This window comes from Poecilia mexicana, unplaced genomic scaffold (assembly GCF_051168715.1).
Source record: "Poecilia mexicana isolate PSO_F unplaced genomic scaffold, ASM5116871v1 scaffold_15, whole genome shotgun sequence".
NCBI classification, from domain to species: Eukaryota; Metazoa; Chordata; class Actinopteri; order Cyprinodontiformes; family Poeciliidae; genus Poecilia; species Poecilia mexicana.
This window is the reverse complement of record NW_028263384.1, coordinates 6,045,850-6,072,837: the sequence shown is the minus strand read 5'-3', so window position 1 is coordinate 6,072,837 and position 26,988 is coordinate 6,045,850. Positions and strand designations below refer to the sequence as shown.

General features: G+C 40.4%; 3 protein-coding genes across 5 annotated transcripts in view; 2 read left to right on the top strand and 1 right to left on the bottom strand.

Moving 5' to 3' along the window:
- Positions 1-889: 889 nt before the first annotated feature.
- On the bottom strand, positions 890-15,273 carry exo1 (exonuclease 1). 2 transcript variants are annotated; one of them, XM_088013148.1, is made up of 14 exons: positions 15,138-15,273; positions 14,499-14,687; positions 14,284-14,403; positions 13,871-13,994; positions 13,505-13,642; positions 11,218-11,430; positions 10,105-10,193; positions 9,875-9,977; positions 9,575-9,788; positions 7,120-7,315; positions 3,827-4,304; positions 2,658-2,750; positions 1,879-2,075; positions 890-1,105 (listed from the first exon to the last, which is right to left on the bottom strand). In XM_088013148.1, exons 2-14 carry the CDS (start codon positions 14,657-14,659, stop codon positions 1,021-1,023), a joined length of 2,211 nt encoding a protein of 736 aa, XP_087869274.1. In that variant the 5' UTR covers positions 14,660-14,687; positions 15,138-15,273; the 3' UTR covers positions 890-1,020. The 2 variants fall into 2 exon arrangements, with proteins under 2 accessions (XP_087869274.1, XP_014859170.2); XM_015003684.2 differs by having other exon boundaries at positions 10,105-10,292; positions 15,138-15,272.
- A 4,462-nt stretch (positions 15,274-19,735) lies between these two features.
- yipf4 (Yip1 domain family, member 4) lies at positions 19,736-23,853 on the top strand. The gene is made up of 6 exons (XM_015003680.2): positions 19,736-19,989; positions 21,168-21,321; positions 21,792-21,963; positions 22,544-22,621; positions 22,737-22,850; positions 23,491-23,853. Exons 1-6 carry the CDS (start codon positions 19,932-19,934, stop codon positions 23,626-23,628), a joined length of 714 nt encoding a protein of 237 aa, XP_014859166.1. The 5' UTR covers positions 19,736-19,931; the 3' UTR covers positions 23,629-23,853.
- A 1,232-nt stretch (positions 23,854-25,085) lies between these two features.
- The window catches only part of birc6 (baculoviral IAP repeat containing 6), a 70,519-nt gene continuing 68,616 nt past the window's right edge, over positions 25,086-26,988 (top strand). The window contains exon 1 of one of the 2 annotated variants that reach the window (XM_015003679.2): positions 25,086-25,546. In XM_015003679.2, coding sequence (XP_014859165.2) covers positions 25,342-25,546 — 205 coding nt within the window. In that variant the 5' untranslated portion in view covers positions 25,086-25,341. The remainder of the gene's footprint in view (positions 25,547-26,988) is intronic. The other variant, XM_015003678.2, reaches the window with a different exon arrangement.

Genomic DNA, 26,988 nt, shown 5'->3' with positions numbered 1-26,988 from the left:
CCATTTACAACCAGCTGTAAGGATAAAAGAGCCCAAGATGCAAAAAAACAACAACAAAAAGCTGAGTTAAAGCAACAAAAATGATAATTGATCTAAAATGAACTGGCTTTACACCGTGTTACAGGAGCACAAAGCGACGTTCTGCAGTCACTAATCGCGCTCAGACCGGTATCTGGATCAGTTCAGGTATTCTGTCCCACAACAAGACTGGAGTGACTTATGGCAGAAACCGTGATAATCTCCTTTAGATAAAAGGAGGCTCTAATGGTCAACTAGAAAGAATAAGAACCATTTCAAGGGGAAGGTCTCCATTTCACCTGCTTAGCAGACAAATACAAACTCCAGCTTTCTAAGTGATGAAGGACACCTGCTCAGGAATCCAGCAATCAATGTTTGTCTTACTTAGTCACAATTTTAGACTATTGCGGGAAAGAGAAGTGGCAACCGTAAAGAAACGCACATGGAATGAAAAGTTTAGACATTTAGACACGCCTGGCTCAAAATAAATACCCTTCAGATTATATCAGCACACAGAATTTTAAATCTGTCATCTCTGGTTCGGCGCACGAGAACAGAATCATGTTAGGAGACATACCAAAGGTCTGAAGCCAGAGATGCCTCAGATGAACAAATACCAAGAACAAAACCAACTACAGAAATGAGAGAAATTTCACATCCAGGCATCTTGTTCACTCAGGAAGAAATACGAGGCCAATGATTACTGTGGCTTGATTTTAAGTAACAGAATCCATGGAATGGCATTTTATCAGATGTACACACACGCACACACTGTGTGTTTTACAGTAACTTTACCTCAGGGCCTGTAAGGCAGCGGCAGCAGCTACAGCCCACATCACCATGCTCTGTGAAAAACTCCACATGGGACATGTTTGGATGCTGAGGAGGTTTTTATTTATTTAAAACTACAGTTTACAAGTTGATGAGAAATTATTGACAACATACATGGTATGTGTAAAAGCTTTGCTCTCAGAGCAGCAAGCAAAGCGATGCCCTCTGACCTCATGCAGACTGAGGAAGCAGCAGGTTGTCTTTCACTGGAGACATCGGCTCTCCTTTCTTAGAGGAGCTGACCTTCACAGTTTCCCTGAAAACACACACACACACACATGTGTATATGAGATCCGGTGGGTTTACACCTTTTAATGCCAACACTCGCTTCATTCTCATATTTTGTCACGTTACAACCACAAACATATTTCATTGGAATTTTCTGTGAAAGACCAACGCAAAGTGGTGCACAATTGTGAAGCAGAAAGAAAACAATACACGATTCAAAGCACTTTTTACAAATAAACTGAAAGGTGCAGTGTGCAAAAGTATTCATCCCCCTTTTTCTGAGAGCAACAAATTGCCGTCAGAAGTTGTCTGATGACTGCTAATGACTAAACAGAGCCCACCTGTGTGTAATCTAATCTCAATTTAAAAAATACAGCTGCTCTGTGACACGGAGGGGGCAACATTCCAATTACAGGGTTTCCTTCAGTATATTATAAGCCTGGCGGGCCACCAGGCTTTATTTGTGTCCCCACCAGGCAAAGCATTGCTTTTTTTTTTTAAGTTTTTTTAAAATGTTAGCATTTTTTAAAGACTTTATAGTTGGTGTTCAGGTTCCACCTGAATAACACATAATTATCAAGTGATATTTTCAAATTTCTTGTCAACTTTAAACATTTTTTCAACTCAAAAACACGACGGGCCACTGGATGAATGACCCGACCCAACAACCAGGCTTAGCAAGTTTTCTGGGGGAAACCTTGAATTCTGTTAAAAAAACATATTCAATATGACATCTGAAAATTTACTTTATTACAATGGAAAACATCTTTCCTCACTGCAAATTGTCCATTATTCCCTTACTTTTTATAGCTAAAGTTCTTCCAGAGGCTGCTTATAGTAGCCTGCACTCCGGGGTTGTTCTCGTTATTGGCTGAGGAACATTTCTTCCCAGAACCTGCAGTCTTCTTCCTCAGACCGCTGGCTCTGGCTGGGCCCAACGTCGACATGTTCACCGCCTGATTCCGCATGCTGGATTTCGGCTTGGACAGTCCGGAGACCTGAACACAGCATGTTCACGTCACAGAAGGAAGATCTGGCTATTCTAAACACTTTCTAAACATTTCCTATGAACTGCAGCAGCTTAGAGAATATTAGCACATTAGTACTCTACAGTCTCCGTCCAAGTTTAGATTTCTTTGTAAAGCAACCAACTCTGTCAGACGGCCCAAAACCCGCTCACATGTTCACCACTTCTCCACTTCTAGGAATGTATATGTGGCCCGTTCAGTGAAGGGCCACATATACAGCGAATTGAGGAACTTTGTGACAGATGGGTTCCCACTACTACTACATGCAGTAAAGTCTGGCAGCTTCTCTCATAGTTCATTCTAAAAGATTCTGTTTACTTGATCATATGTTCTGTAATGATTTAAGTCACTGCCAATCCAGATCTCATAACATTCTTGTTACTTGTATAAAGGATTTGCTAAGGTCTGAATAGTTCATTAAATCAGCTGTTCACTTCAACAAACGTAACAGAACTCTCTGAACTGAAAGTAAAAATAAATATACTTGCAGTGACGCACTGTCCCTTTAAAAAAACAAATGAAACCGACAAAGAAACAAAAGTGTGAACCCACCTTTGACCCCAGCATGCCAGGTTTCCTACAGGTCTCTGTGAAGGAAGCAGGGCTTTCTGTCACTGGTTCTGAATCAGTGCTTGAATTCATCTCCTGACAAAAAAAACAACAACAAAAAACACACACAAACGGAAACCCATAAGACCATGAACCAGAGATTCCCAGAAAATGTCTACAGTTCAACCCAGTGTGTGTGAGACAGTGCGAAAGTCTAGATTTCCCAGCCTATCTGTTCATCGTTCTTCCAGGTTGTTACTATTTTTCCAGCACTGCAGATGAACAGCATCAAGATTCGGTTGATCCATTAAACGTAGGGCTGGACAGTATGACAAAATAAGTGTTTCATATGAGTCATATTAATAATTATCAATAACTATTGATTAGGTTTTTTTATTTTAAATATCTAAAATACTGTCAAACAGACCTTTTCTGTTTGATCCAGTTTTCACGCTACACAGTTTTTCATTTTAAAATTTTATTTGATTTTTTTTTTATGAGACATGGTGGCGAAACCTGACACTGCTGCTGCATGAGTTACTCTACAGGTTGTAGCTCGGTAACAACGACTTACTCAACCAGTTGTTTAGGCTGCTAGTAAAATGGCATCTAATAGACATTTAACTAATTGTCAGTGACACAACACTGGTTAATCACTCCAGTTCTGATTTAACTTGCATAATGATGGGGGGGAAAAAAGCAATGTTGAAAGATGAAATGTGAAAGTCTGCACAAATATTACTTGAAACAAATCCAGAAACACAAACAAATCCCTGCTTCTCGAAACCAAAACCAAAAAATGAGAGTTTGATTGAGACTGCAATCGAACTCTCAGTTCGTCTGCAGACCAAAGTTCGTTTCACTTTGGTCTGCATCGGATGATGAGAATCTGAATTTGAAACTGTCTCTGGTGATTCGGGTTCTTTTCATATAGAGAAAACTCAAACTGGAAGCTGTCACTGAAAACCACCAAGAATGTTCAAGAAGAAGACGATACTGTGTTCAAACCTAGTTGAAAACATAGTGAATGTTCTCCTCTTAATGGTCATTTTCTGGGAACCATTTCAGACTAAAGTATTTGACAGTTGCACAGTGCTTTATGCTTTATGAAACAGTAGTTACCAACAGAGCTATGAACACTGGTAAAGGCAGCAGAAAATTCTGGAACTTACGGTCTCCTCCTGGGAGGAGAAGGAGCAGCTGAAGGGGAGAACTTCCTCTTTGTGAAAGGAAGTGGACAGGGACTGGGAAAAGTAAGCACTATCCTGGGAAGGGGGAGAGTCTGGGGGAGGATCCTCGTTCTCAGTTTTTCTCTCAGGGGAAGACGAGTCTGCAGAAAGCTGACAAGTTGTCTGAAGAGCTGAGGAAGTCTCTCTCTTGTAGTGGAACTGCTGCAGGGCGAGCAGGCCTGAGGGGGTCTTCGCCGCTCTGCAGACCCCAGCACTGGAGGAGGCGGAGGAGCCTGACCACTGGAACAGTTTCGGCCCCTCACTGGATGAGGCGGGGGGGGATTTGGCAGGGGACGTAGGAGGGCTAGGGGTCTCCACAGGTGGAACATCAGGACCATCGCTTTCACTGAGTGAAGACTGGTCCTGAGACGGGTCCCCAGCGGACTCCTCGGTAATTACTGAACTTGATTTGCTGAAGAATCTGCAAAGGAGGATACGCTGAGGTTACACTGAGAATTCAGGCTTTGGAAGACATGCCTTGAAACAATATATTGGTGGAGACGTGTGAATGGAACCACAATTGGTAAAACAAAAACAAAAAAAACAAAAGAAAAAAAAAGTCTGAGTAGTGAGCTGAAGCAGTGGAGGAATGAGGAAAGAAAATCTATCAAAAGGTCATTGAACACAGAGCGTGGCCAAACATGCTGGCTGTCTGCAGTCAGCTGTGACCTGCTATTGGAGCACAAATAAACAAAACAGGGAAACACCAACGAGGGTGTAAATGCTTAATTTATTTCTAAAACAACTATTAAAAAAAAATATAAATAAATAAATAATTAAGAAGTGTTTGACTAAGCATAAGCCATAGCTGTCCTTTTAATGAAAAAACAATCCATATTCTGTCAAAAAAGACTAATGAACAAACACCATCAAATTGGCCCAATGTGGTTTGTTTGCCAACTACCAGCAGCATTCCTCTGGGGGAATTCAGCACTATTTCTCTCTTCTACACCTAAACACAGTTGGGACAGGTCATTAGTCCGTCCATCAGTTTCCTGAACCCATCTCACTGGTCTCTTTCTACAGAGAAAACACACTTACTCCTACAACACGAAGACAGTTTTAAGAACATATTTTTGTAAAAGTTACATGCTGTCGCTTCAAACCCCAAATTTACTTGTTGAGATTACATTAAACTAAAATCTACCAGGGATAGAAATAATTTTGGGCTCAAATGCAACTGAGGACGTTGATATTAAAATGAGAGTTTTGTTTGTCATGAAAGTCATTAAGGAGCCTAGATGAAATACAAACCAAACGTGAGAAACCTAAGCAGCAGTGAGAAAAGGGTGTGGATTTCTATGAACACATTGTGATTTTTCTGTTTGTAGCCTGCCAACCAACTGATGATGTCACATGCAGCGCTAAAGATGGATACATTTTCCGGTAGACAATGAGAAATGCTTCAGCTGGCAGTTCATTATGTGGGCTCTTTCTCACAAACCTCTAAAGGATTACAGCATCAGATGAACTGTAGTGTAGCTGCATACAGCACAGTTTAACCAACATAAAAACCAAAGCAAATCCCTCTGCGTGGAGTGGAGGATTTTAAGTGTGTCGGGATCTTTTTCATGAATGAGGGACAAATGAAGCGGGAGATTGGTAGACAGATTGGCACAGCGTCTGCAGAGAAGCCAGATTGTTGTGGTGAAGAGAGAGATGAGTCAAAAAGCAAAGCTCTCGATTTACCGGTCGATCTACGTTCCTACCCTCATCCATGGTCACAATCTTTGGGACATGACCGAAAGAACGAGGTCACGGATACAAGCGGCCGAAATGAGTTTTCCCCATAGGGTGTCTGGGCTCTTCCTCAGAGATAAGGTGAGAAGCTCAGTCATCCAGGAGGGGCTCAGAGTAGAGCCGCTGCTTCTTCATGTCGAGAGGACCCAGTTGAGGCGGCTTGGGCATCTAGTTAGGATGCCTCCTGGATACCTGGCTGGTGAGGTGTTCTGGGCACACCAGGACACACTGGAGGGACGATGTTTCTCGGCTGGTCTGGGAACAAGTGGCTGGGGAGAGGAAAGTCTGGGCCTCCCTACTTAGGCTGCTGAGCCAACGACCCAACCACGCACACACAGACGGACGGACGGACAGGCAGGCAGACGGATGGAAATCCCTATGAAGCTCATCTGGGATGATGGTTGGAGTACATCAAGAAATCGCAGCTTGTAAAACAATTTCAAGAGCCCAATCAGTTCAGTTTAGTTCTTATTTACAAAAACAGTTCTTCCTCAGTGGAAGAAAAAAGTCTTAACAATCCGGCAACAGAGCACAAGTGTTTCACTTATCCCATAGTGTTGTATAGTGGAATATTTCAAGAACTTCAGGCTTTTAAAAATGGCTTTCTCCACCAAAGTATGGCATGTGGTCCAGCCGTTCACCCATATTTATTTTTTGGGGTCACTGATTATTGCGAATGACTGTTCAACAAGCATTTGAAACCATACCTGGTCCTTGGAAAAAAATGTAAAGTCATGTTTGTACATTTATGGCAAGTATTTAAAATCCTTCAAGTGAGCAAAATGAAATAAAACAAGTAAATAAAATTTCAAATTCCACAATTTATAGATTATAGGAGATCATCTATACAAAGTTTCTAAAACGCAAGCAAGTAAAATGGTTTAATGCTTCAAAGCTCGTTTCATTTTAATTCCTTCTCGCTGAACCGTTTTGGATTTGTTTGGTTTGTTTTTCTCTGAAATTTGTCTGTCAGCTTGTTTTATCTGCATGGAGAGCTCCTTTGACTGCATGTCATCCGTTTACAGCAAAATTCTGTATCTAAATGAACAGATTTCCCACATCTAGAAACAGCCTTTGAGTCAATTGTCCATTTACGTTTTGTCCTTTTAAGAAGGAAGACAGCACAAGGAGCCGACACTCCTAATCCCTTCATCCAGTTTGACTGGAATACCATCAAATGAAAGCTGAAAGTTTGCATGTTGTGTCCATCAAATAACTATAGTTGGAATGTGTTTCAGTAAAAAAAAAAAAAAAAAAAACTAGTGTCGGTGTGTGAACATAAATGGACCTCACTGCATGCGGCTGTGACGGCTGGTGCCAGAGGTTACTGAGAGTCATGGCTGAAGATCTTCTTCGGAGAAGTTTTAAAAGACATATCTGAGTATTCCAGTTAAAAATAAAAAAAAAATCATCTGTAATGATTTAGAGAACTGAAGAGTCATCTGCATTAAGATTCGTACAGCCAGTTACATGACGTGGTTTAACAGTGACATCACCTGCTGTGGGTGACCTGCCTGCCATCGTCCTGGGACTCGTGGTTTCTCCGCTGCAGCAGGGTGACGAAGGCGAAGCAGTTCCGTGGCCGAGGCTGGCTGCTGGAGGCCGGCTTGTCTTGTCGCTGCTCTAATTTGGAGCGTTTCAGCCCTGAACTGGAATACTGCTGCAATACTTCTTGATCCGATACACAAGAATCTTACAAGGAGACAAAAAAAAAGATACGTTTGTATAGACTAGAGTCCTGCAAATAACAAACGTGTGTTTACTTATTAATCTTTTCTTTTATATTTGGATTATTTATTTATTAAACAGACTTTAATGAAAATCACGACAAGGGCAGACCAACTACAGAGTTCTAGTTTTGCACAAAATATATTATGCTTCAATTATTCAGGTGGATATGATATGAAATATATTTTTTATTTTCAAAGATAAATAGCAATAAAATGTTTCATTCCAAAGTGAAGAGCATCTATCAACACCCATCCCAGTGCATTATGCAATCAGGGCGGAGCCAAGTTTAACCCCACCTTGACTGAGTCTTTGACTCCATCCCCAGCTTTGTTCTTTTGGGCGGATGCAGCCCCTGATCCTGGTGGACTTCATGTGTCAAACATCCTACTGCACTGCTTCACTTCAGGTAACTTTAAAAACATCCGAGTTCAATGAAGTCATCTCATTTGGCAATTTCATGTAGAGGTAAACACGTGACCCCACCCATCTGAACTACATTATATGCTTTAGGGTGCAGTCAAAACACTGGACTTCAACCCAGTCAGACGTTTGAGTCAGACGTTTGAGCTCACTGCCTCCTGTTGCATAACGAGCTTCATTTCACCCCTAGCAACCCGCTTCCCCGCGTATTATGTTGTTGTGGGCGGAGCCAAACACAGCCACACCTCTGAGCGTTTGACCCCACCGATCACCAAAATTTGAATCGTTTCAGGGCGGAGGCTAACGTTCCACTTTCTGTGTCTGAGGCTACGTTCACACAGCAGGTCAATTTAGTTTTTTTTAGTTTTTTTTTTTCTTTCCCCCCGCCCCCGGCGTAGCCATTCACTCTACTAAATAAAGGCGACTTCTGACAGACTTGTATGTGAACGGTTTACAACCCCAAATCGGCCCGCATCACAGAAGAACGAAGTGATCACACATCAACGCTTACGTCCAGATTTACCACGTCTGGCGTCTTCTGATGCAGATTTATGATGTAAAAGTCATACAATGTGACATGACCATTCAGACTGCAGACGCTCTGGTATTCAATTTAGATATGGAAGTGGCACAAGTCAGATATTTTGGTGTGATTAAAAAGATCAGAATACTACCATGAAGAAGTTGAATATGGGTCATATCTGGGTAAAAACAACATTGGATTTGGGTTGCATTAGGCTGCTGTGTGGCCTCATGCTCTTCAAACCTGACTGCATTCCTACCAGAGTCTTTGAACTCTCCCATCCCTAGTCAACCTTAACTCCACCTATAAGTGAGTCTTTGACTCAACCTATTCTTACTACTTTATGCATTTCAGGGCTGAGACAAATTTGGCAACATCCGGCCCGAATGGAGTCAATCCTGACTCTGCCCCTTTATGAATTTTCAAACCCAACCGGATTTACTCAATTATACACTTAAAGGTATAATTAAACATTTGGCACTACCCATCTACTCCCGTGGATTTTCATTTCATACATTAAATTCTACAATCCTTCACTCCACCTGTCTCTACAGCAGCATGCATTTGACTGAAATATTTTAACCTCATCATCCTTCATCCATTCTACATTTGTGGGGGCATTAAACCTCACCAGCCTGTCTCTATTGCATCATAATACTCTGACTGATCCAAATACAAAACCCTGACATTCCATCTTAAGCCCACCTCCCCCTTCATTATTTGGCTAGCCCCACCCTTACTGCATTATGCATTTAAGGGTGAAGCCAAACATTCACCAAGCCGCTCTCCATTAGAAGCTTTTGGGTGGAGTCAAACAATTGATTATGTCTATCCTTGTTGTATTATAACCCTCTAGGTGAAGACAAACATTTGGCCCCACCCATCTCTATTGTATTATAAATCTCAGTACAGAGCTGAACTTTAACAGCGGCCATGTTCTTGGCCCACACATGTAGCGGTGGGTCCCACCGCTGGGGGCTCTAGCAGTTTCATGGGGTGGAGCCTAATCCTATGGCCTCAGATTCTCTGGTCTGGGGGGCATGCCATGTGTCCTGCTGCAACGCTGGGCGCGCCATGCTGCCCACCTTGCAGCACTGTACTTTGTACTCTTCTTACCACAATAACTCTCATTTATGCACGGCTAGATGATTAATTTGGTCTGTCTTCCAGCAGCTCAGTGTGTATGCCAGACCATTTTCTCCCCCTGACTCAGCATCTTTCACATACATGTATGTGGCCACAATGAGACCATACAGCGCAGGTACGGACCAGCTTACCTTCTCTCAGCCTCTTCAGTGGCTGCTCTCTGTGTTGCAGTCTCAGGTGGTCCAGGCTGATGACTCTCTCCTGCCCCCTGGTGGAGGGTGGCTTCTCTGTGGAAACGTCAGGGCAGGGAGGAGCAGCAGAACCTGGCGTGAAGCTCTTGCTCCAGATGCTGAGTCCTGCCACAGCTGGGCAGCTGCTCCAGCTGTTGCTGCGAGCTTTGCACACCTAGAAAGATATTTCCCAAAGTAAAATTAAACGTGAGGATTTCGGTTTTTTTGCACTGGGACAATCATTCGCTGTAGGAACGCTACCTGTGGACGGGGGCTGTCTGGACTGAAGTCATCTATCCTCTCCATGGTGTTGATGTCAACGTTTCCCAAGGCCATATCCAAGCCTTTGTCATCTCCTAGATTTCTGAATTCATTGCCATTAAGGAATAAATACTATCCAAGAAAAAGAAGAAGAAAGTTAAAATGCCTTATATATCCAGACAAAACTAAAGGGGAAACGTTTTGAGGTGCGATGTAACACTAAAGGGTACGTTCCAGCGTAGTTGAGGGAGGCTGGGTCGATGTGTTGAGGGTAAGGATTAAGGGGCACCACCTTCCTCATGCCAGGATCAAACACCAGCTGGTAGAGGAAAGTGTTATTGGCTCTGACAAATCCTTCAACGTACTGCTCAGGAACGACCACGTTCATTTTCAGGTACTGGCCCATCTTTCTGATCACCTGGTAGGAAGAGAAGAACTCACACTCAAATCTACTCCAAAAATCATTCATTTAGATTCTAGGCTTCAGTTTTGCTGCTGCTTCAAGCTTCCTGCATCTTTTTTTTGCGTTCATTACGCCACAAACAAATAGCTATCTCGTCTGCTTGATAACTTACGATGACATGCCTAAAGTTTATGGTTCAAGACAACACAACAGTTCCCGTTAAGTGAAGTCCCCGTCTTGTGTTTGGATGGATCAGCAGGAGATTTTTTTTCCCCCACTTTCCTATCATGTTTATTTCTTGCTATGAAAATGATTCATAACAAAAATCACAATGAAACAAAACTGACTACTTACAATAGTCAATTTCTGCTGGTTTTAAAGACAGAGAAGTGGGAACTTTCTTGTTGGACTTTTGGTTAGTATCTACTTTAACATCTTGTGAAACTGAAGATGAAGCTAGAGAAGCTACATGTGCTTTCAGATGGGGAAAACCTGGATAAAATTAGTGGATAATATACCAGGCAGATGTGTAGATATGTAGCACAAAAACCTGGCTAGATTCTTCCTGCAGTCTTGCGACAAACTTCATTAAATTAATGAATAAAGTGAGGCAACAGATGGTTTTGGTATTTTAACACATACTTATATCACCTAAGACTGACATTTATAGTTAACGGTAGTCAAGTCTACAATAATCACCAACCAGCTTGACAAACTGCATCTAAAAATTAATTATTGTCTATAATTAATACCAAGTTCAGATTTTTGAATTTGGGGTATCTGAAACTGTTTTACAAACTGTAGGAGAGTCATAGTAATCATGAAAATGGTAATTGTCTCATCCCTAGTTACCACATTGTACATTTACAAAAGTTTCTAGTTTTCCCCAGTTTTTAGAACCACGAGAAAAATAAAAGAAGCTATCAGCTTGTGCACACACCTTCAGAATGTCAGGGTCTTTGGCAAGCCGGAGCAGCTTGCAGGCCTTTCCGAGGCCAATTCCATGCAGGGAGGGCAGGTAATCACAGCCAGCGAGGATGCACATATGGCGAAACTTCTCCTCTGTGAAAACGTCCCCCAGGGAGCGACAGCGGCCCAGGTTCTTCTGATCTATCTCTATTCCATTGCCCTGCTTGTCCATTTTGAGAATCACCTACAAAATATTAGGGGAGAAGACGAAGATGGTCAGCCGTTGTTCCTGCCAGGCAGCGAATACCCGGCAGTAGCTGACTGGCATTAAAATCCTGCAGCGGATTTTAGAATATTCCCATCCATCAAATTACAAATGATACAAGGAAATTGCCTTTACTGGAAAATATCAAGCAGTCGTTCAACACCAAAAGCTTTCTTCAGCCACTGACGATCTTTCCAAAGTGTAGATATGTACAGCTTAGTTTTATACATCAGTATTAACATTTATGGGCATATTTCTCCTATCAGAATATCTGGTGGCAGACTTACATGTCTTACTCTTTCCAAGTTAACAAATGAAACCGATTCTGCTGCTTTCATGAGGCAAAAATAGTACAGCGCAGAAATCTGTGGTGATGGAATAAGGGCCTCTGGGACATAGGAAGTGCTATTTATACTGATGCTAGAGACACAATCATAAACGGAACGCATAGCTACAGAGACAACAGCGAGAAAACGTTTCTACAGAGCTGCAGCGATTCCAGTATCATGGACTAACTCACCTCTACATGTCTGCAGCGCTCAGACCACAATCATTTAAACTCCTGTTGAAAACTCAGCTCTTCCTCTGGCCTGTGCCTGAGCAGAGCATGGAGGACTTGGCTATTAAAGGATGAAGCGCGTTCAGCCCCTCACACAGCTGAGTGATGCAGGTGGGGACTTTGTTTAATTAGGGCAAAATTATTACTGACAATTTAAGTCGACCACACACACTGTTTGTTATTGCTTTAACGTGAATGAAGGTTTGCTAAATCCTTATCAAAAAAGTATAATTACATTAACTATGTCACAAAAAACAATGACAGGGGAAGACATCCAGTAGGTAATAGGGGTGGACAATATGGACTTAAAGTTTTATCACAATATTTTGTGGTAGTAATGTGATAACAATAAAAGTGATGATAAACTACTTATTCCTTTTTTTCACGTAACTGTATGACTGTGACTGCATGTCACAGCAATTATAGTCCCACAAACACAAATACTGCTCTTAAAAACATTCCCATTTGTAATAGGCTTCAGGACACCAGTCACAAAACGTTTGATTTGTGTCACTAAAATACATACAGCAACTGCAATCAATCATATTTTCAAATCATATTTGAACAAACAGTGGAAGAAAATAGTTCAAACAACAATCTCCAAAATATGGAGCTTTACTGGGTTTTAAACATCATTAATTTTAACTTTTTGTGACAAAAATAAATCAAAATCTCATTAGGATAAGAAATCTGATACCAAATGCTATATAATAAATTCCCACCCCTGGGGAGTGCAAAGTTCTTTTATGAGTATTGCAAAAAGCAGAGTCCAGCCATCCTACAGAGACAGTATCATGTTCTTTTATGATGAGGCCCATGGATCAGAATGTTGATGGACTGGTAAACTGGGAACAATCCTTCTAGTCAAACAGACCACAGCCCTCCCTGGATACAGCTGAGTTTCCTGTCCATCCATCCATCCCCTGCTCCATCTTTATCATTTTAAGAAGAGGACTTTTCCACTTCTGAATTATTATAAATGTCCACTGAAGGGGTGATCATTTATAATGTGTTTTATCATTTATCAAGATAAATTTCATATCATAAGAATTTTGATTTATTGTTGCCACATGAAGTTTGGAAGTCTGTACTGACTGACATCTTCACATTATGCACTTCAGCATCCGCTGACCACGTTCCTTCAGTTTACGTGAGTTGCTGTCGTTTCCAAACACTTCCATTTTCTCATAATACAGCTGACAGTTAACTGTGGAACATTTACGAGCGAGGAAATTTCACGACTGGATTTGTTGCATCCTATCACCGTTACATGCTGGAATTCACTGAGTTCCAGAGAGTGAGCCATTCTTTCACAAATGTTTGTCTGCATCCCCAGGTGCTTCATTTTATACACCTGTGGCCATGGAAGTGTTTGGAACACCTGATTCCGATAATTTGGATAGGTGAGCAAATACCTATGTGTATCATGATAAAACTTGAAGACCATATTGTTCAGCCATAGTGTTTAGAACTCAATGCTTAAGTTCTACTTACGGTTTTGCAGCCAAATGCCAACAGGTCAGAGTCCTCAGTGATGACAGCCTGAGCGAACCCAGTTTTAGTCAGATAGGCTAGCTGAGCATCGGCTTCATAAGGGGCCACAATGCAGTCCACCCCCCTCTGCCTCGCAGCCTGGACCAGGAAAGCATCTCATGTTAGAGCACATCTACATTCCTGTACAAAGACATAGAGTCTGCAATGCCTAAGAGTCAGGTGCTCAACATAATGGAACATTTTATGAAACAATTTGATGTGTTCAGGGATGACTATCCTATATTTCTATGTCATCTAGGTTGCACATTCACTTTGTCGGTGCAAGCTTTAAAAATGTTTTTTGCCACATCAAGACAGAAGCCACACCTTAATAAGGTTATGAGCCATGGCGGGGGTGATGTTAACACAACGTCCGAAGCAGTCTCTGGCTTCCGACAGTTTACCTTCACGCAGCAGCTGTCGTCCTTTTTGAAGGTTGGCTTCCCTGCGCCTGGGAGACACGTGAGTAAACAGGATGGTCAGTGAATGCAATGCTGTAAAAAACAGCTTTGGCCAGTTGGGTTGAGTTTAACTGCACTTGCTGCAGACATACTATAGACTTTAGAAGCTGAAAGGAGAGAACTGGGGACATTATGGAATGACAGGAAATGGGGATAATGTATGTTAATCCTAACTCAGATACTGTGAAATTAAGCAATATTGAAATTGCATATTGCAGCCCTGGTCAGAATGTATTTTAATGTACACCAAACTACTGCTCAGTTTGGGTGAATACTCACTCTCTGCGAGTCTTTTCCACTTCCTGTTTAGAAGGCAGATTGCGTCCATCAAACACCAGGATGGGTTTAACTGAGAAATTCAACAACATATCCACAAACTTCATGCAGTACCACACATACCTAGAAAGACAAACAATAAGAGGGAAGACATAGTACAATAGGTTTCATGTAGTTTGAATATGTGTTCTTTCCCTGAAAATGACAGAAGAGCTTACTGATCAGTTGGTTCCCCTTTAGCAAGCTTCTCAGCACAGGAAAAAGATCCTTTATGAAGCCAGCAGTAAGTGTCCACAGCCACTGTTTGGCCTTTATATTTTTTAACGTTGACGGGCTCTGCTGCATCTTTGAGAAACTGCAACAGTCCAGAGATTCCCATTCTCAGTTTCACCACACTGATCACAAACCTGGGGGGGAGAGAAGGCAGGAATTCACAGTCAGACTCTTCCAGAGGGCAAACACACTGTAATAGCTACCAACTACACCACTGCTGCGTAGTCCATGATGCAAATAACGGAGAAAATTATCTTGAACAAGAAGTCAACAACGCAGATTCCGGGTAAAATGGTTAGCTTCGTTGGTTATTTACTCGCCATCTCCTTATACAGTAAAGTAATTGGAGGTCAAACTAACACTAAGCATATGTCAGGGAAGGTACTGTCTGTCTGGAAAACATCTGCGGAACAACCTAATCACAGAAGCTCAAATATTTTGCAGTATTTGACAGGTCAGAAGTGAACTCGATTGTGGTTGAAAGTTTGACTACACATTGCGCAGCGGTTACAACAGTTGTTTGAGTAAGACACCAATATAATATTAATATTCCTAAATAAAACCTTTCAAGAAGTCAGACTTACCTTTCTGTTCCTAAAACACACAAATATGATCGGGTTAACAGTGCAAAACTGGAGCGAGTTTTGGTTTTAGCGGTAAAAAGACGGAGTCAGTAACAGCTACCACAATTGGCTACAAAGACAAAGAGGCGTATCAAGCAGAAAATCATCCAATAGAAAGTATAAAGGTAACGGAAGTGGAAAAAGAAGCTTGACCGTCATGCGCACGCGCTGTTATGCCGCCGCCCAACAGTGACGTGGTTGTCGTCTAGTATGTTTGTCCGCAGCCTGAAAGATTAGGTACCCGATTTTCAGCGGATCTACCTTCGCCTTCTTCGGAGTTTCATTATCGATCAGTCAATCAAATATTATCTATAAATCAGTTTTCATAGTCAAATGTAACGCAAAATACTTGTGTTGTTGACACACAAAGAAGTGTCCGAAATGATCAAAACAAGCAAACAGATTAGATTACTGGTAATAAAACACAGCTCTCCTTCTCATATTCTCATATAGTTATCAATTTTCTATAGGCTTTAATTATGTGCCAGTGTGTAACCAATAAATGTTTGTCACAGGTTCACCTGCTTTCTGGAAGCTGAATAGAATTGGTGGATTAGAAACTGGACTAAAATATGAAGGACTAGTGGGAAGGTGTTTACTGAATGTGTAGCACTGGGAATATTCCAGACAGGAAAGTTAATTCTTTTCAACTTATATTCAACTGAATACTCTACAAGCCAAGCCAAGATATTCAAGGTTCAAGTGGATAAATTACATGGTAGTTTTGCAAATATTCACTCATTTGGAATTTGATGCCTGAAACGCATTCCAAAAAATTGAGACAGGGACGGCAAAAGACTGGGAAAGTTGTGGAATCCTCAAAAACACTTTCTTGAAACATTTTACAGATTAATTGGAACCAGGTGTGTGTCATGATTGGGTATACACAGTGGTCTTAAACTACATTTCCCAATGACCACTGTCTGGCAACTATTATAAGTTGACTGTGAACACAGTTAATCGCTACGTCTACAAGTGCAAGTTAAAACTCTACTATGTAAAGTGAAAGCCTTGCATTCACAACACTGAGAAAAGCCACCATCTTTTCTGGGCTAGAACTTATCTGATATGGACTGGAAAGTGGACAATCATATTGTGGATTTTTTTTACATTGTTCCACAGCAAAAATGTTTCTCTTAGACAAAAAATTATAATAATAATGATGTTTCCATCAAAGTGGGCATCAACTCTTCACACTAGTGGATATGGAATGGAGAACATGGGGTAAGGTTTGGCTGGATGAAGTGGTCTGCAAAACATGACCACGTACCACATTATCTGTTTGCTCAGTGATGTAACATGATGTATCCCAGATCTGCAGCCAAGGATATTCAATAAAGTAAACATAAGATTTGAAAAGAACTCTTCCCAAGCTTTCCCAAAACAGAAATGGACACCAAAGACAGATTATTTCAGAAGACAGAAATACAGATTATTCCAGACAAAACTAAGAACTGACACTTTAAAAGTTATTATTATAACAGAAAATATTACCGGTACATGGAAAAATCCCAAATTTAGGAAAACTGAGGATTCGCTGACCCACAAAGAGTGGAGTACCTTAGGAGGAAATTCAGAGATGGAGAGCAGAGATAAGGGGCAGACAATCAAGAGTGATTTCATGTATCAATCATTTGATACATGAAAGCACAGATGATACTTGTATCAGCTGTTCTGATACATGTATCACACTGGACCATCACACTGGACCATCTGCAAACTGTCCCATCACTCATTGGGAGTCATCATCCAACTGTAAACGAGTGATTGATGACTGCAGCTGGATTGTGTTTGTTCTTCCTGTTAGAGTCCTGTCAACTCACCATCAATACAAATACAGTGAACAGAAAACTCAAACTGTCTGACAGCAACAGGAAGATAATATTCGTGGAAGAGCTCCTGTCATATCCTGGATCATGCAGATATATTTGATTACTGGCCTCAGCTGCTGTGCAGAACTGGCCTGACTGGTTGCTGTTACTGGGGGTGGAGTGGAGAGGATACATTTGTATTTCAGTGAGCTATGGAGGAATCAGTCGGAAAGGAGACGGTCATGATTGTGTGTTTGGGCTGAACACTCAAACCTGGAGTCTAGAGTGTTCTGATGTTATGCTTTCTGTCACAATAACAGAAAAGGACCCATCTCCTCCTCCTCAGTTTCTAACAGACCAGCAGCGGATATGGACTGTCTTGCTGGCATACTGTCCTTCTACAGAGTCTCTGACTCACTGGTTCACCTGCACACATTTAACACTGCATTCACTGAACCTCTGTATCCAGGATTTAAAATCTGGTCCTGAGGTTGCAACAGCATTAACAAGTGGCCACATTTAAATACTGCAAGTTCAGTCAACAGATTACAATGGATGAGTGTTTTTAAAAAAAAAGACAAACAAACAAACAACCCCCGCTCCCCGGAAATTATTAATAGCAAGAAAAAATCAAGAAAAAAATCTAGTGTTGTAGCTTAGTTGGCATGGTGAACAAGTTTTCATTGACACAATTTTAGCACTGTGTCATCTTTTCTAACTTCCTAGGAAATGAAGCAATATTTATTTTTATTTTGACAGTGATAGTTTGCATAAAAAAAATTTTCATTCTATGTAAAGTTATATTGGCGTAAACTGACCATTTTTTTCTATAGACAAACTGTCACATGAAGCATGACTTGGTCACCATCTAAGTTTTCTCCAACCTTCAATTTGTCAGTGTAGCCGGGGCATATTGTCTCCCCCGAATGTGTGCTGCTGCGCCCTCTTCCTCTTGCCCATATATGGAAGATGCTGTGACAGAGCGCAGCTGGCTTGTTAGGGAGACAGGTAATCAGCATTTGCATTTAAAAGCAGGTAGCTCGCTGAGATTATCGGATGCAGGCTGAGAACTTGTGCACAGGAAACGCACTTTAGAGAGTGACGTCAAGAGCAACATTTGCTGGTTTCACTTTAGAGAAGGTTGGCCTGCTACTGTTTCAGTTTTTGATTTGTTTTGATTTCAATTTTTCTTTTGTTTCAGTCATTTTTAGATGTTTATTGTTGATTAAAAATAACTTTTCTTTTATGGGGGTTTGTTTTGAGAAAGGGACTTTCTATGTAGCCTGCTGACTTGTTTTAAACTGGGACCTATGCTGTCCCTGGGTCCTAGACTGTTTTATTTATATTGAGGAGACTAGTGGAAGGGGAGTTTCTTTTTTTTCTTTTTCCTTTGTATTCACTAGGGGTTTTTGTGTGAGTGTGCTTTTGTTGGGGAACACTTAGGTGTATTTAGTTGTATTTTTGTTTTCTTACTTCTCCCCCAAACAGTCAAATTTTTATCTAGTTTTAATTATTTTTCAGCTTTAAGGATCCCAGGGCCAGCATAGACTTCCACCTTTAGTGTGGTCATTTGGTATAATAAAAATAAATTGACTATTATTGCACATGAAACATTTGTGAATTCAATAAACTGTTTGTAATCTGCAGCAGTGCCTCTGTCCATTTTTACAAACTTATCTGAGTGATCTGGTAAGAAGAGGATCTAAAGCTGTACCCAAGGTCACATCAGCAAAATTCTTTAAAAAAAAAAAAAAAAAAAAAAACAGTGTTTCAAAAGTTAAATATCTTCCTTCCGCAAGCAATCACTTTGATACCTTTCAGTCTGGTTTCCATGCTCACCATGGTACTGAGACTGTTTTCGTCAAAGTGTTCAATAACATCCACATAAATACAGACTGTGGAAGAACCACAGTGCTGGTTTTGTTGACCCTCAGTGGAACTTTTGACACTGTTCACCACAACATATTGTTGAAACAATTGGAGAGTTGGGTAGGACTCTCTGGTCCAGTACTTGGTTGGTAAAAGGTTTGAATCTTACATCAAGAACAGGGATTTATTTGTTTCAATAGGTAACTTTTCATCAAAGCGGACAGAGAGCTTAATCTTGGGTGCCCTCCTATTAAATATCTGTAATGCTCCCACTAGTTTAGGTCGTAACAGGCAAAGACTAGCTATCATACCTACACAGATGATCACAGCTCTACATCATGGTGTCACCAGGTGATTCTTAACCCATCCATACACTGTACAGATTTTTAGAACAAATCAATGCATGGATGTGCTATAACTTTCTCCAGCTGAACAGAAACACAAGTTATCTTTGGACCTAAAGAGGAATGGTCTAGACTAGAGTAAGCACAGTGATGGGCTCAGACCTGAATCTCCAGAGCCACATAAACATAGTTACAAAGTCAGCCTTCTATTACCTGAAGAACATTTCCAGGATTAAAGGCAAGATACAGAGAAACTAATCCATGTGTTTATGTTTAGTCACTTTGATTACTCCAACAGTGTCCTCACAAGTTTGCCTAAAAAAATCAATTACAGCTGATCCGCTGCTCACGTTCTCACAAAAACCAGGAAGGTAGAGCACATCACCCCAGTTCTAATGTCATACACTGGCTCCCTGGAACTCAGAAAATATACTTTAAAATACTGCTGTTAGTTTATAAATCTTGGGTTTTCATGCTGCATTTCGCATTTCCCAGCACGAGAAGATGACGTGAACGCATCGTACGACGTGTCTGGTTTCCAGCTTCCTTCGCACTTCCGGTTTCTTTCCCCACAGTGAGACAGAAAGCAAACAAAATGCGTTAGTTAAACTTTACAGTTGAGCTGTGGCTAGTGACAGCTTTATTTCCGTGACACAGTATATTTTACCTACCGCTTAATTAAATGTATTTGTCCTGGACTTCATAGGTGAGGCTTTAATAGGATAGCAACCATGCAGTTCTCTCCCACCAACGGAGATTTCACGTTCGTCTCCTCTTCAGAAGCTGAAGGTATGCTAATTGCTGCAGCGCAAAGCTAGCAGGCCCCAAAGAGTGATACAGTACATGTCCAGCAGCAGTCTACTTATTTCGCTGTTTTATGTAGACTATTGCAGCGAAAATCATTCGCTGGTTTCCTCTGCTACTTGTATCAGATTGTTTTTATATGTGGAAGCGTGTGTTAGCTTTGTTAGACACATATAGGACGGAAGGAAAACATGTAGGTAACAAAGAGCCTGACATGATATTTAGTTGTATATTGTTTATGTTAACACTCCATTAAAAGGGGGCTTTTCGTGGCTGCTTGGAGCCATATAGTTCTGGCTCTGTCGACTCAAATCTAACTTCCACTTGTTTACCTATCGCTTAGTGACGGGATGAATTTCCGGTTTAGCTAGCGTCTTATATTAGGGTTCAGGAGTCATAAATAAATTACTGTTCTTTAAAAATAAATCTTAAAAATATATGTGTAAAAGGAGAAAAAATATATGAAAGACAAATGAGAACCAAATAAATTTTCTGTGCGCAGATTTAATTTATTTCAGCAAATTTCTTTTGTAATGCCTGTTTCCGTGTTTATTTTTCCTTCAGTAGTTGTTTCAGCAAAGTGGCGTTTCACAGAGGGCCATTCTGAAGAAACCTTAGATAAGATTTTTCCACAATGCCACGTTCCTCCTTCAGTCCCAGTTCATTCCATACTGTGACTCAGGCACAAATGAGAGAGATGATGTAAATGATGTCCTTAATGATGTCCTTAATGTCAGGACACTAGCACATGGACCTTCAGCAATGCCCAGTAAACTAAGTATTGAGCTAAACTGATCATAATTTGTCTATGTGGATTAAAAGCATCTTTGCAGTTTGACATACATCTTTGCAAAGGATCTGAAATGGTAGATTAAAAAAACAATACCACTAAACAAAAGCGGTATTATAACCTAAATTATATTTTGAATACTTTAGAATTTTTCAAATAGAAAAAAATTCACAGTAAAAGCCAACTACTGGATTTTATAATAATAATATGTTATATTATCATCTGAACACCTGGTTGTTTAGCTTTTCCTTCCTACCCATTTACGTTGATTGTGTTTAATTTAGAAATATCACGTTTTTGTTCCACATTCTGCTGCTGCTTTTATTGTTTATAAAAGGTACCGTCAGCCTGAAATCATCTATGTGATCCACAGACCTCAGTGGAACCATCAGCGCCCCTGATGTTAAACTGAACATGGCCAGTGAAGGAGGCAGGGATCCATACGCCACCACCTTCCTGAGGCAGCGAGGCTACGGCTGGCTGCTAGAAGTGGAAGAAGATGACAATGAGGAGAGCAAGCCTCTTCTGTAAGAGTGTATTTTAGGTAGTCTTAGAATTTGTAGCAAATAAGTTTGGGGGAAAAAGACAAATCTGTTCTTTCAAGAAGTGTCGATGCTGCCTTGTTATAAGTAGGCCATTCCTTTTTTATCGAGCATGGTTGGATGTTATTTTAGAAATTTTTTAATTGTTATTTGATTTTTACATTCTGAAGGAAAGGGCTGCTTGTATTAGTTCCTTTCATTATTCATTCAATAATGAACAGATTGTTTACATCTGACGCCATGCATCAGGTACCAGAAGGAAGGAATTATTGATCTTTTGTTGAGTTATTTTCCCTACTTTACACCTCAGTGTGAGAAAGACCAGGTAATGCCAATTTAAATTTGACTGAAGCATGGTTATTTACATTGTATTCCTGTTTGTTACATGAATCTGACCTTCAGCCAGTGTCAGGGCAAATATTCAATTATCCTTGTCTCATCTCCTGTGTGAGCAGGGAGGAGCTGGACATTGACCTGAAGGACATCTACTATAAGGTCCGCTGCGTGCTGATGCCCATGCCGTCTCTGGGTTACAACCGACAAGTAGTTCGAGACAACCCAGATTTCTGGGGCCCTCTGGCTGTTGTGCTCCTTTTCTCCATGATCTCAATCTACGGGCAGTTCAGGGTGAGCAGAATACGGATGAACACAACTGGTTGCTCGGGATGATTACTTGAAGCATCATCTGTTTACACTAGTGATAATTTCCTGTGTTGAGTGGGGTAAACCCTAGACCACTCCTACACAGGCACAAGACAAGCAAAAGAAATAGCCAGTCATCATATTGTAATGTTCTGTTCCTTTAAAGAAAGTCTTGAAACCCACCTGTTTAGAGTTGCTTTTGAACTATAATATGTGGAACGTTGACCGATATATTAGACGTTAATGATGATGGCACTAATCAAAATGTAACGTTTGTCACTGGTTTCTCAACTGTTGAGTATATGTTGTTTTTATAACTTTGTATTTTTATGTTTTTATGATGTAAAGCACTTTTAACTGCCTTGTTGCTGAAATCTCCTATTCAAATAAACTTGATTGATTGTTAAGAGGGTAATGGGCGTGCACATGGGAGAAAACTTGGTCATGGAGGATTCACATGGGTTATTCCCCAGTTTTTGAAAGCAAGATCAAAATAAAGCATTCTGGGGTCAAAGGTCATTGTCCAAGCTTTAACTTTGGACTGTGTTGTCTCTTACACATGTAGGTTGTATCTTGGATCATCACCATCTGGATATTCGGATCACTTACCATCTTCCTGCTTGCTCGTGTCCTTGGTGGTGAGGTAGGTCCCGCCCCCATCACAACACAACCGCAACCAATCGGCGAGTTTTAAGTTCTCTTTATTTGCCAAAATAAGGTCGTTGTTTTTCTGAGCACTCTTTTTGTCTCCTGTGTAGGTTTCTTATGGCCAAGTTCTTGGAGTGATTGGATATTCTCTTCTTCCTCTCATTGTCATAACCCCTCTGCTTTTAGTGATTGGAGGGTTTGAAGTGGTGTCCATGTTAGCCAAAGTAAGTTCTATTTTATTAAAGACTCTTAATCAGAGTGTTAATTGGATCTTCTTTTTTTTTTTTTTACCATTAGACGTATTAGTGGATCAATTTTCTTCTATTTAACTTGGAGCATTTCTCCACTTCAGAAACCATTCTTTAACTGAAGAATGTAAATCTAGCCCGACAGATGGGCTATTAAAACAGTTTAAACATCAAGCTAGAAAAATACTGTGAGGATTGAAGATTATTTTAGACTGACAATTATAATGCAATCCTTGAAGAAGTCCTATCCATCAAAGGAAGTTTGTTAAATCCTTCATTGTCTTGTGCCACTGCTGTTGTGGCTTTAAATGGTGAAACAAACCATTTAGAGGTTTTCATTTTGAGTAAGAATATTTGACTCTATGCTGAGCTTATTCAACACTGCATAGGCAAACGTATGTTTTACATAAATAGGATTTGGGAGATTTGCACCATAAATGGGATGTTTGATGTCAGTTAAGGAAGAGGCCAACTTTTTTCCATGAATATAATCCTTACACATATTGTTGATAAATGAGTTTGATCTTAAGCACTGTAGAAACTGTTATATTGTTGGGTTCTTAATCTGGTAGTGATTACTTCAAAATGATGTTCTTGTCATGTGTTTCCTTTCCAGCTCTTTGGTGTGTTCTGGGCTGCCTACAGTGCTGCTTCACTCCTCGTCGGAGATGAATTTAAAACTAAGAAGCCCCTTCTCATATATCCCATTTTCCTATTGTATATCTACTTCCTGTCACTGTATACCGGTGTGTGACTGGATGAATCAGAACTACAGACCTTATGGCCATGGACAGTGACCCTGAGTCATGTTAGGGGCATCAAACAACTAAACCCAGGAGGTCTTTTTTTAAGACGTATTTGTTTTTTTTTGTTTTTTTTAACTGTACAATTCTAGGCAGTGAGGACATTGGGAATATGACTGTAAATAGTTTTGCCCTTTTCTTTGTTCAATAAAATGAATCAGATTTTGCAGCTTGTACCTTGTTCTGCAGGTGTCTATATCATAGGTGCTCTACTGTCCCCATATGCCTGGAGTTGGTTGTAGTTTGTGAATCTGGACATCATTTCCTGGATTATAACCTTTTTAGTCAATCCACTCAATGTTTAACAAATATTTTTGTGCATACAGTGCGGTGGAGGAAAAGACGAGTAAGAGACTGCAACACTGTAGATTCCTCACTAATATACACTCTGTTCTGTTATGGCAAACGTCCATTAATGAGGTGCCTTGTTTTTCCTTTGTCAACTCTATCAAAATAGAAAATCACCTTACAAATAGTTACAGAAAAGAAATGGGTACTTTGTGAATTAATCATCTTGTATTTGTTGACTGGTCTCTAAGTTATTTATGCTAAACAACTAACATTCCTTTCAGAAACTAAAGAAAAATTTTAAATAAATGAATGAAATTGTTGTAAAATATGGCAGTTCTGTAGTTATTAAATAAAATAGAAAATGATCACTGAAGCATATGACATTTCTAAAACATACTTTGTGATATGGAGGAAACAGTTTAAGAGATTCTCTGTTCCCTACTAAATCAATTTGCTCATAATGTAGTAAAATGTGCTCCAGGTTAGACTGGTTTGTAATGAAATGTACTTTAAAACAGATGAAAGACATTGTTAGCACACAATAATACACAAATAATTATTGCTAGATTACGTGTCAGTTTTTGGGGACACACAGCATAAGTAGATAGAAAAATGAAGTAATGTTTGAGGGAATTATAAAAAAATGGGATTTCCAAGAACTAAATGTAGAGATAAAAATGAATTTTATGAGCTTTCATGATCCACAAAGTTGAAAATGTCACCGCACTTGTAATAGCTCCAACTTTTCTTGGAATATTTTGCACGAGGGGAAAACAGGTTTATGTCAGGGGGTTAGTTCAGGGTATGTGAATTTCATGTTGCTGAGAGTTTTCACATGTAATAAAAAACAAGTAAGCATGGCATAAAAGATGTTCTATCAGTTTTGCTAAGATACAATTATGATCCATGAACACATTAGTATATTGATAAAAGTATGTTATGTGATATAACAGTGGCATAAATGTGAAAATACACAATGACTAGTGTTAAAGGCAATTAAAAAATAATATAATGCATGGAGGTAATAATTATTTACTTGCGCAGTAATAAAAATTTACAAGCAAAAATGTACAACATTTATTTTGTTCATCAGCTGTTCTCTCTATGGCTGTTCTCGTTTACTTTTGATGTTCTCGCGAGATGTATTCAAGCGGTACGCTAGCTCCGTGTTCCTATGGTGTGAGTGACAGAGCCTAGCCTGGAGTTCCTCAGCGCTGATGGTGAATAGCCACCGCGGCTGTGACGGGCGGAGAAGAAGCCGCAGAAGGCTGGGGAGTGGCAATTCGGAATCTGCCCCTTAGATGAATTCAATTTAAGTTTATCGTCAGGTTCTAACAAACCAAAAAGAGGAGGAAGGGGAAAAAATAGGAAAGATGGCGGCCGCGGCCTCGCCGGGCTCGTCCACCTCCTCAGACTGGATTGTAGTGAGAGACGGTTGCCTGCGTTGCGACGAGGAAGGCCTGCGAAGTCTTTCCTACCACCCGGCCCTCAACGCTATCTTAGCCGTTACCAGCCGGGGAAGCATTAAAGTGATAGACGGAACTTCAGGGGCCATTCTTCAGGCTTCAGCACTGCACGGTAAGTACCGGAGTTCTCTGTCAAGCCCTGACAACAACACTTTCAGTTTTGACAAGCCAAATACAATTTGTCAACAGACTGTGTAGGGACCAGCACCCTGGTGTGTTAGCTGCTCCCGGCAGCCATACAAGTGGCCTGTTGGGTTTTTGACAGCTGGGATTGTTACAGACTGTTCTGGCGGCGTAAAACAAAGCATCCTCAGTATCTTGACATAGGAACGATTCTCTTATCATTAACGTCCGTCTTTGGTGAATGGCATTCACTATTTGTCTCTATAGACTCAACATGACACCTTTGACTGTAGCTAATGGCTAGCTGTAGGACTTTGCACAGCGCTAACTAACCGGGCAATCTTCTAAAGTTCTGCCCGTCACACGCGGCCTGTGGTTAGGAAAATGGGTCCAGATGTAAACATTGGCAGTCGCTTAATAATGAATAAATGGAAACTGTAGGCTGTCTGAATTTGGTTTAGTTTAGGAAAGTGGTAATGCTTTTAGCCGCTAATGTATTTTGCTACTCGTCAGCCGCATAACTTCACAACTCACCGGCGAGAGTCAGTAGAAACTACCAGCGTGATTCCGATGTTACAGTCACACAATGGTGGACTGTAACATCACTGTAAAATAATAAATGGGAAGCTGTTCCTGCTATAACTTAGCATTTAAGCCTGTGACCGATCGAAGACTGAATGCCAGCACTGAGATTACCAACACTTAATGTTAACACGTTTTTGTTGAGATCCGATCCGATCAGAAACCGTGTCCATCATTTTTTGTTTTCTGTAGTTACTGTCTGAAATTATGCCCAATAGCATTTTAACAGGTTATGAACTCCTATAGTAAAATACAGGAACTTTATTTAATCAGAGCACATTATGGATTTGGTTTAGCTTTTAAAACTGTATATTTCATAAATCATATGTCATCTGATTGGTCATTCCTGCGAAAGCAAATGTTTGGTATGTCTAGTCTTTTATTTTATATATGTTTGAAGTGTGATGAAAAGCGTTATTGACAAGTTGATTTCTCAGTTTGATAAGACAACCATGATTACATGTTCATAAACCTGCAGATGGTTTTTTTACTGTAAAAGTCGGAAGTATTTTTTTTAAGTTAAGTTCTGTATCTGGTGAACGTTGATGAAAAGCTGTGAGAGGTGGAAATATGGCAGACAAATCAAAACTTGAGCCAGTGTTTCAATGACAAGGCACCCTTGAATGATTGCAAAGGTGAGAAAAGATCATTTCTCCTGTTATGGTTTCTTGTCCAAGATAGCAATAATAACAACCTTCTACAGCTTTAGATTAAACTTTTCTGGACGCTTTCTCTCACAAAATGTTGTAACATGAACCTAAGCTACAACACCTTTAGTAACATGAACCTAAAACTGATTTTAGATTCATATCCTAATTTTAAGAGGCAAATTGTTTATTAACAAAGTCT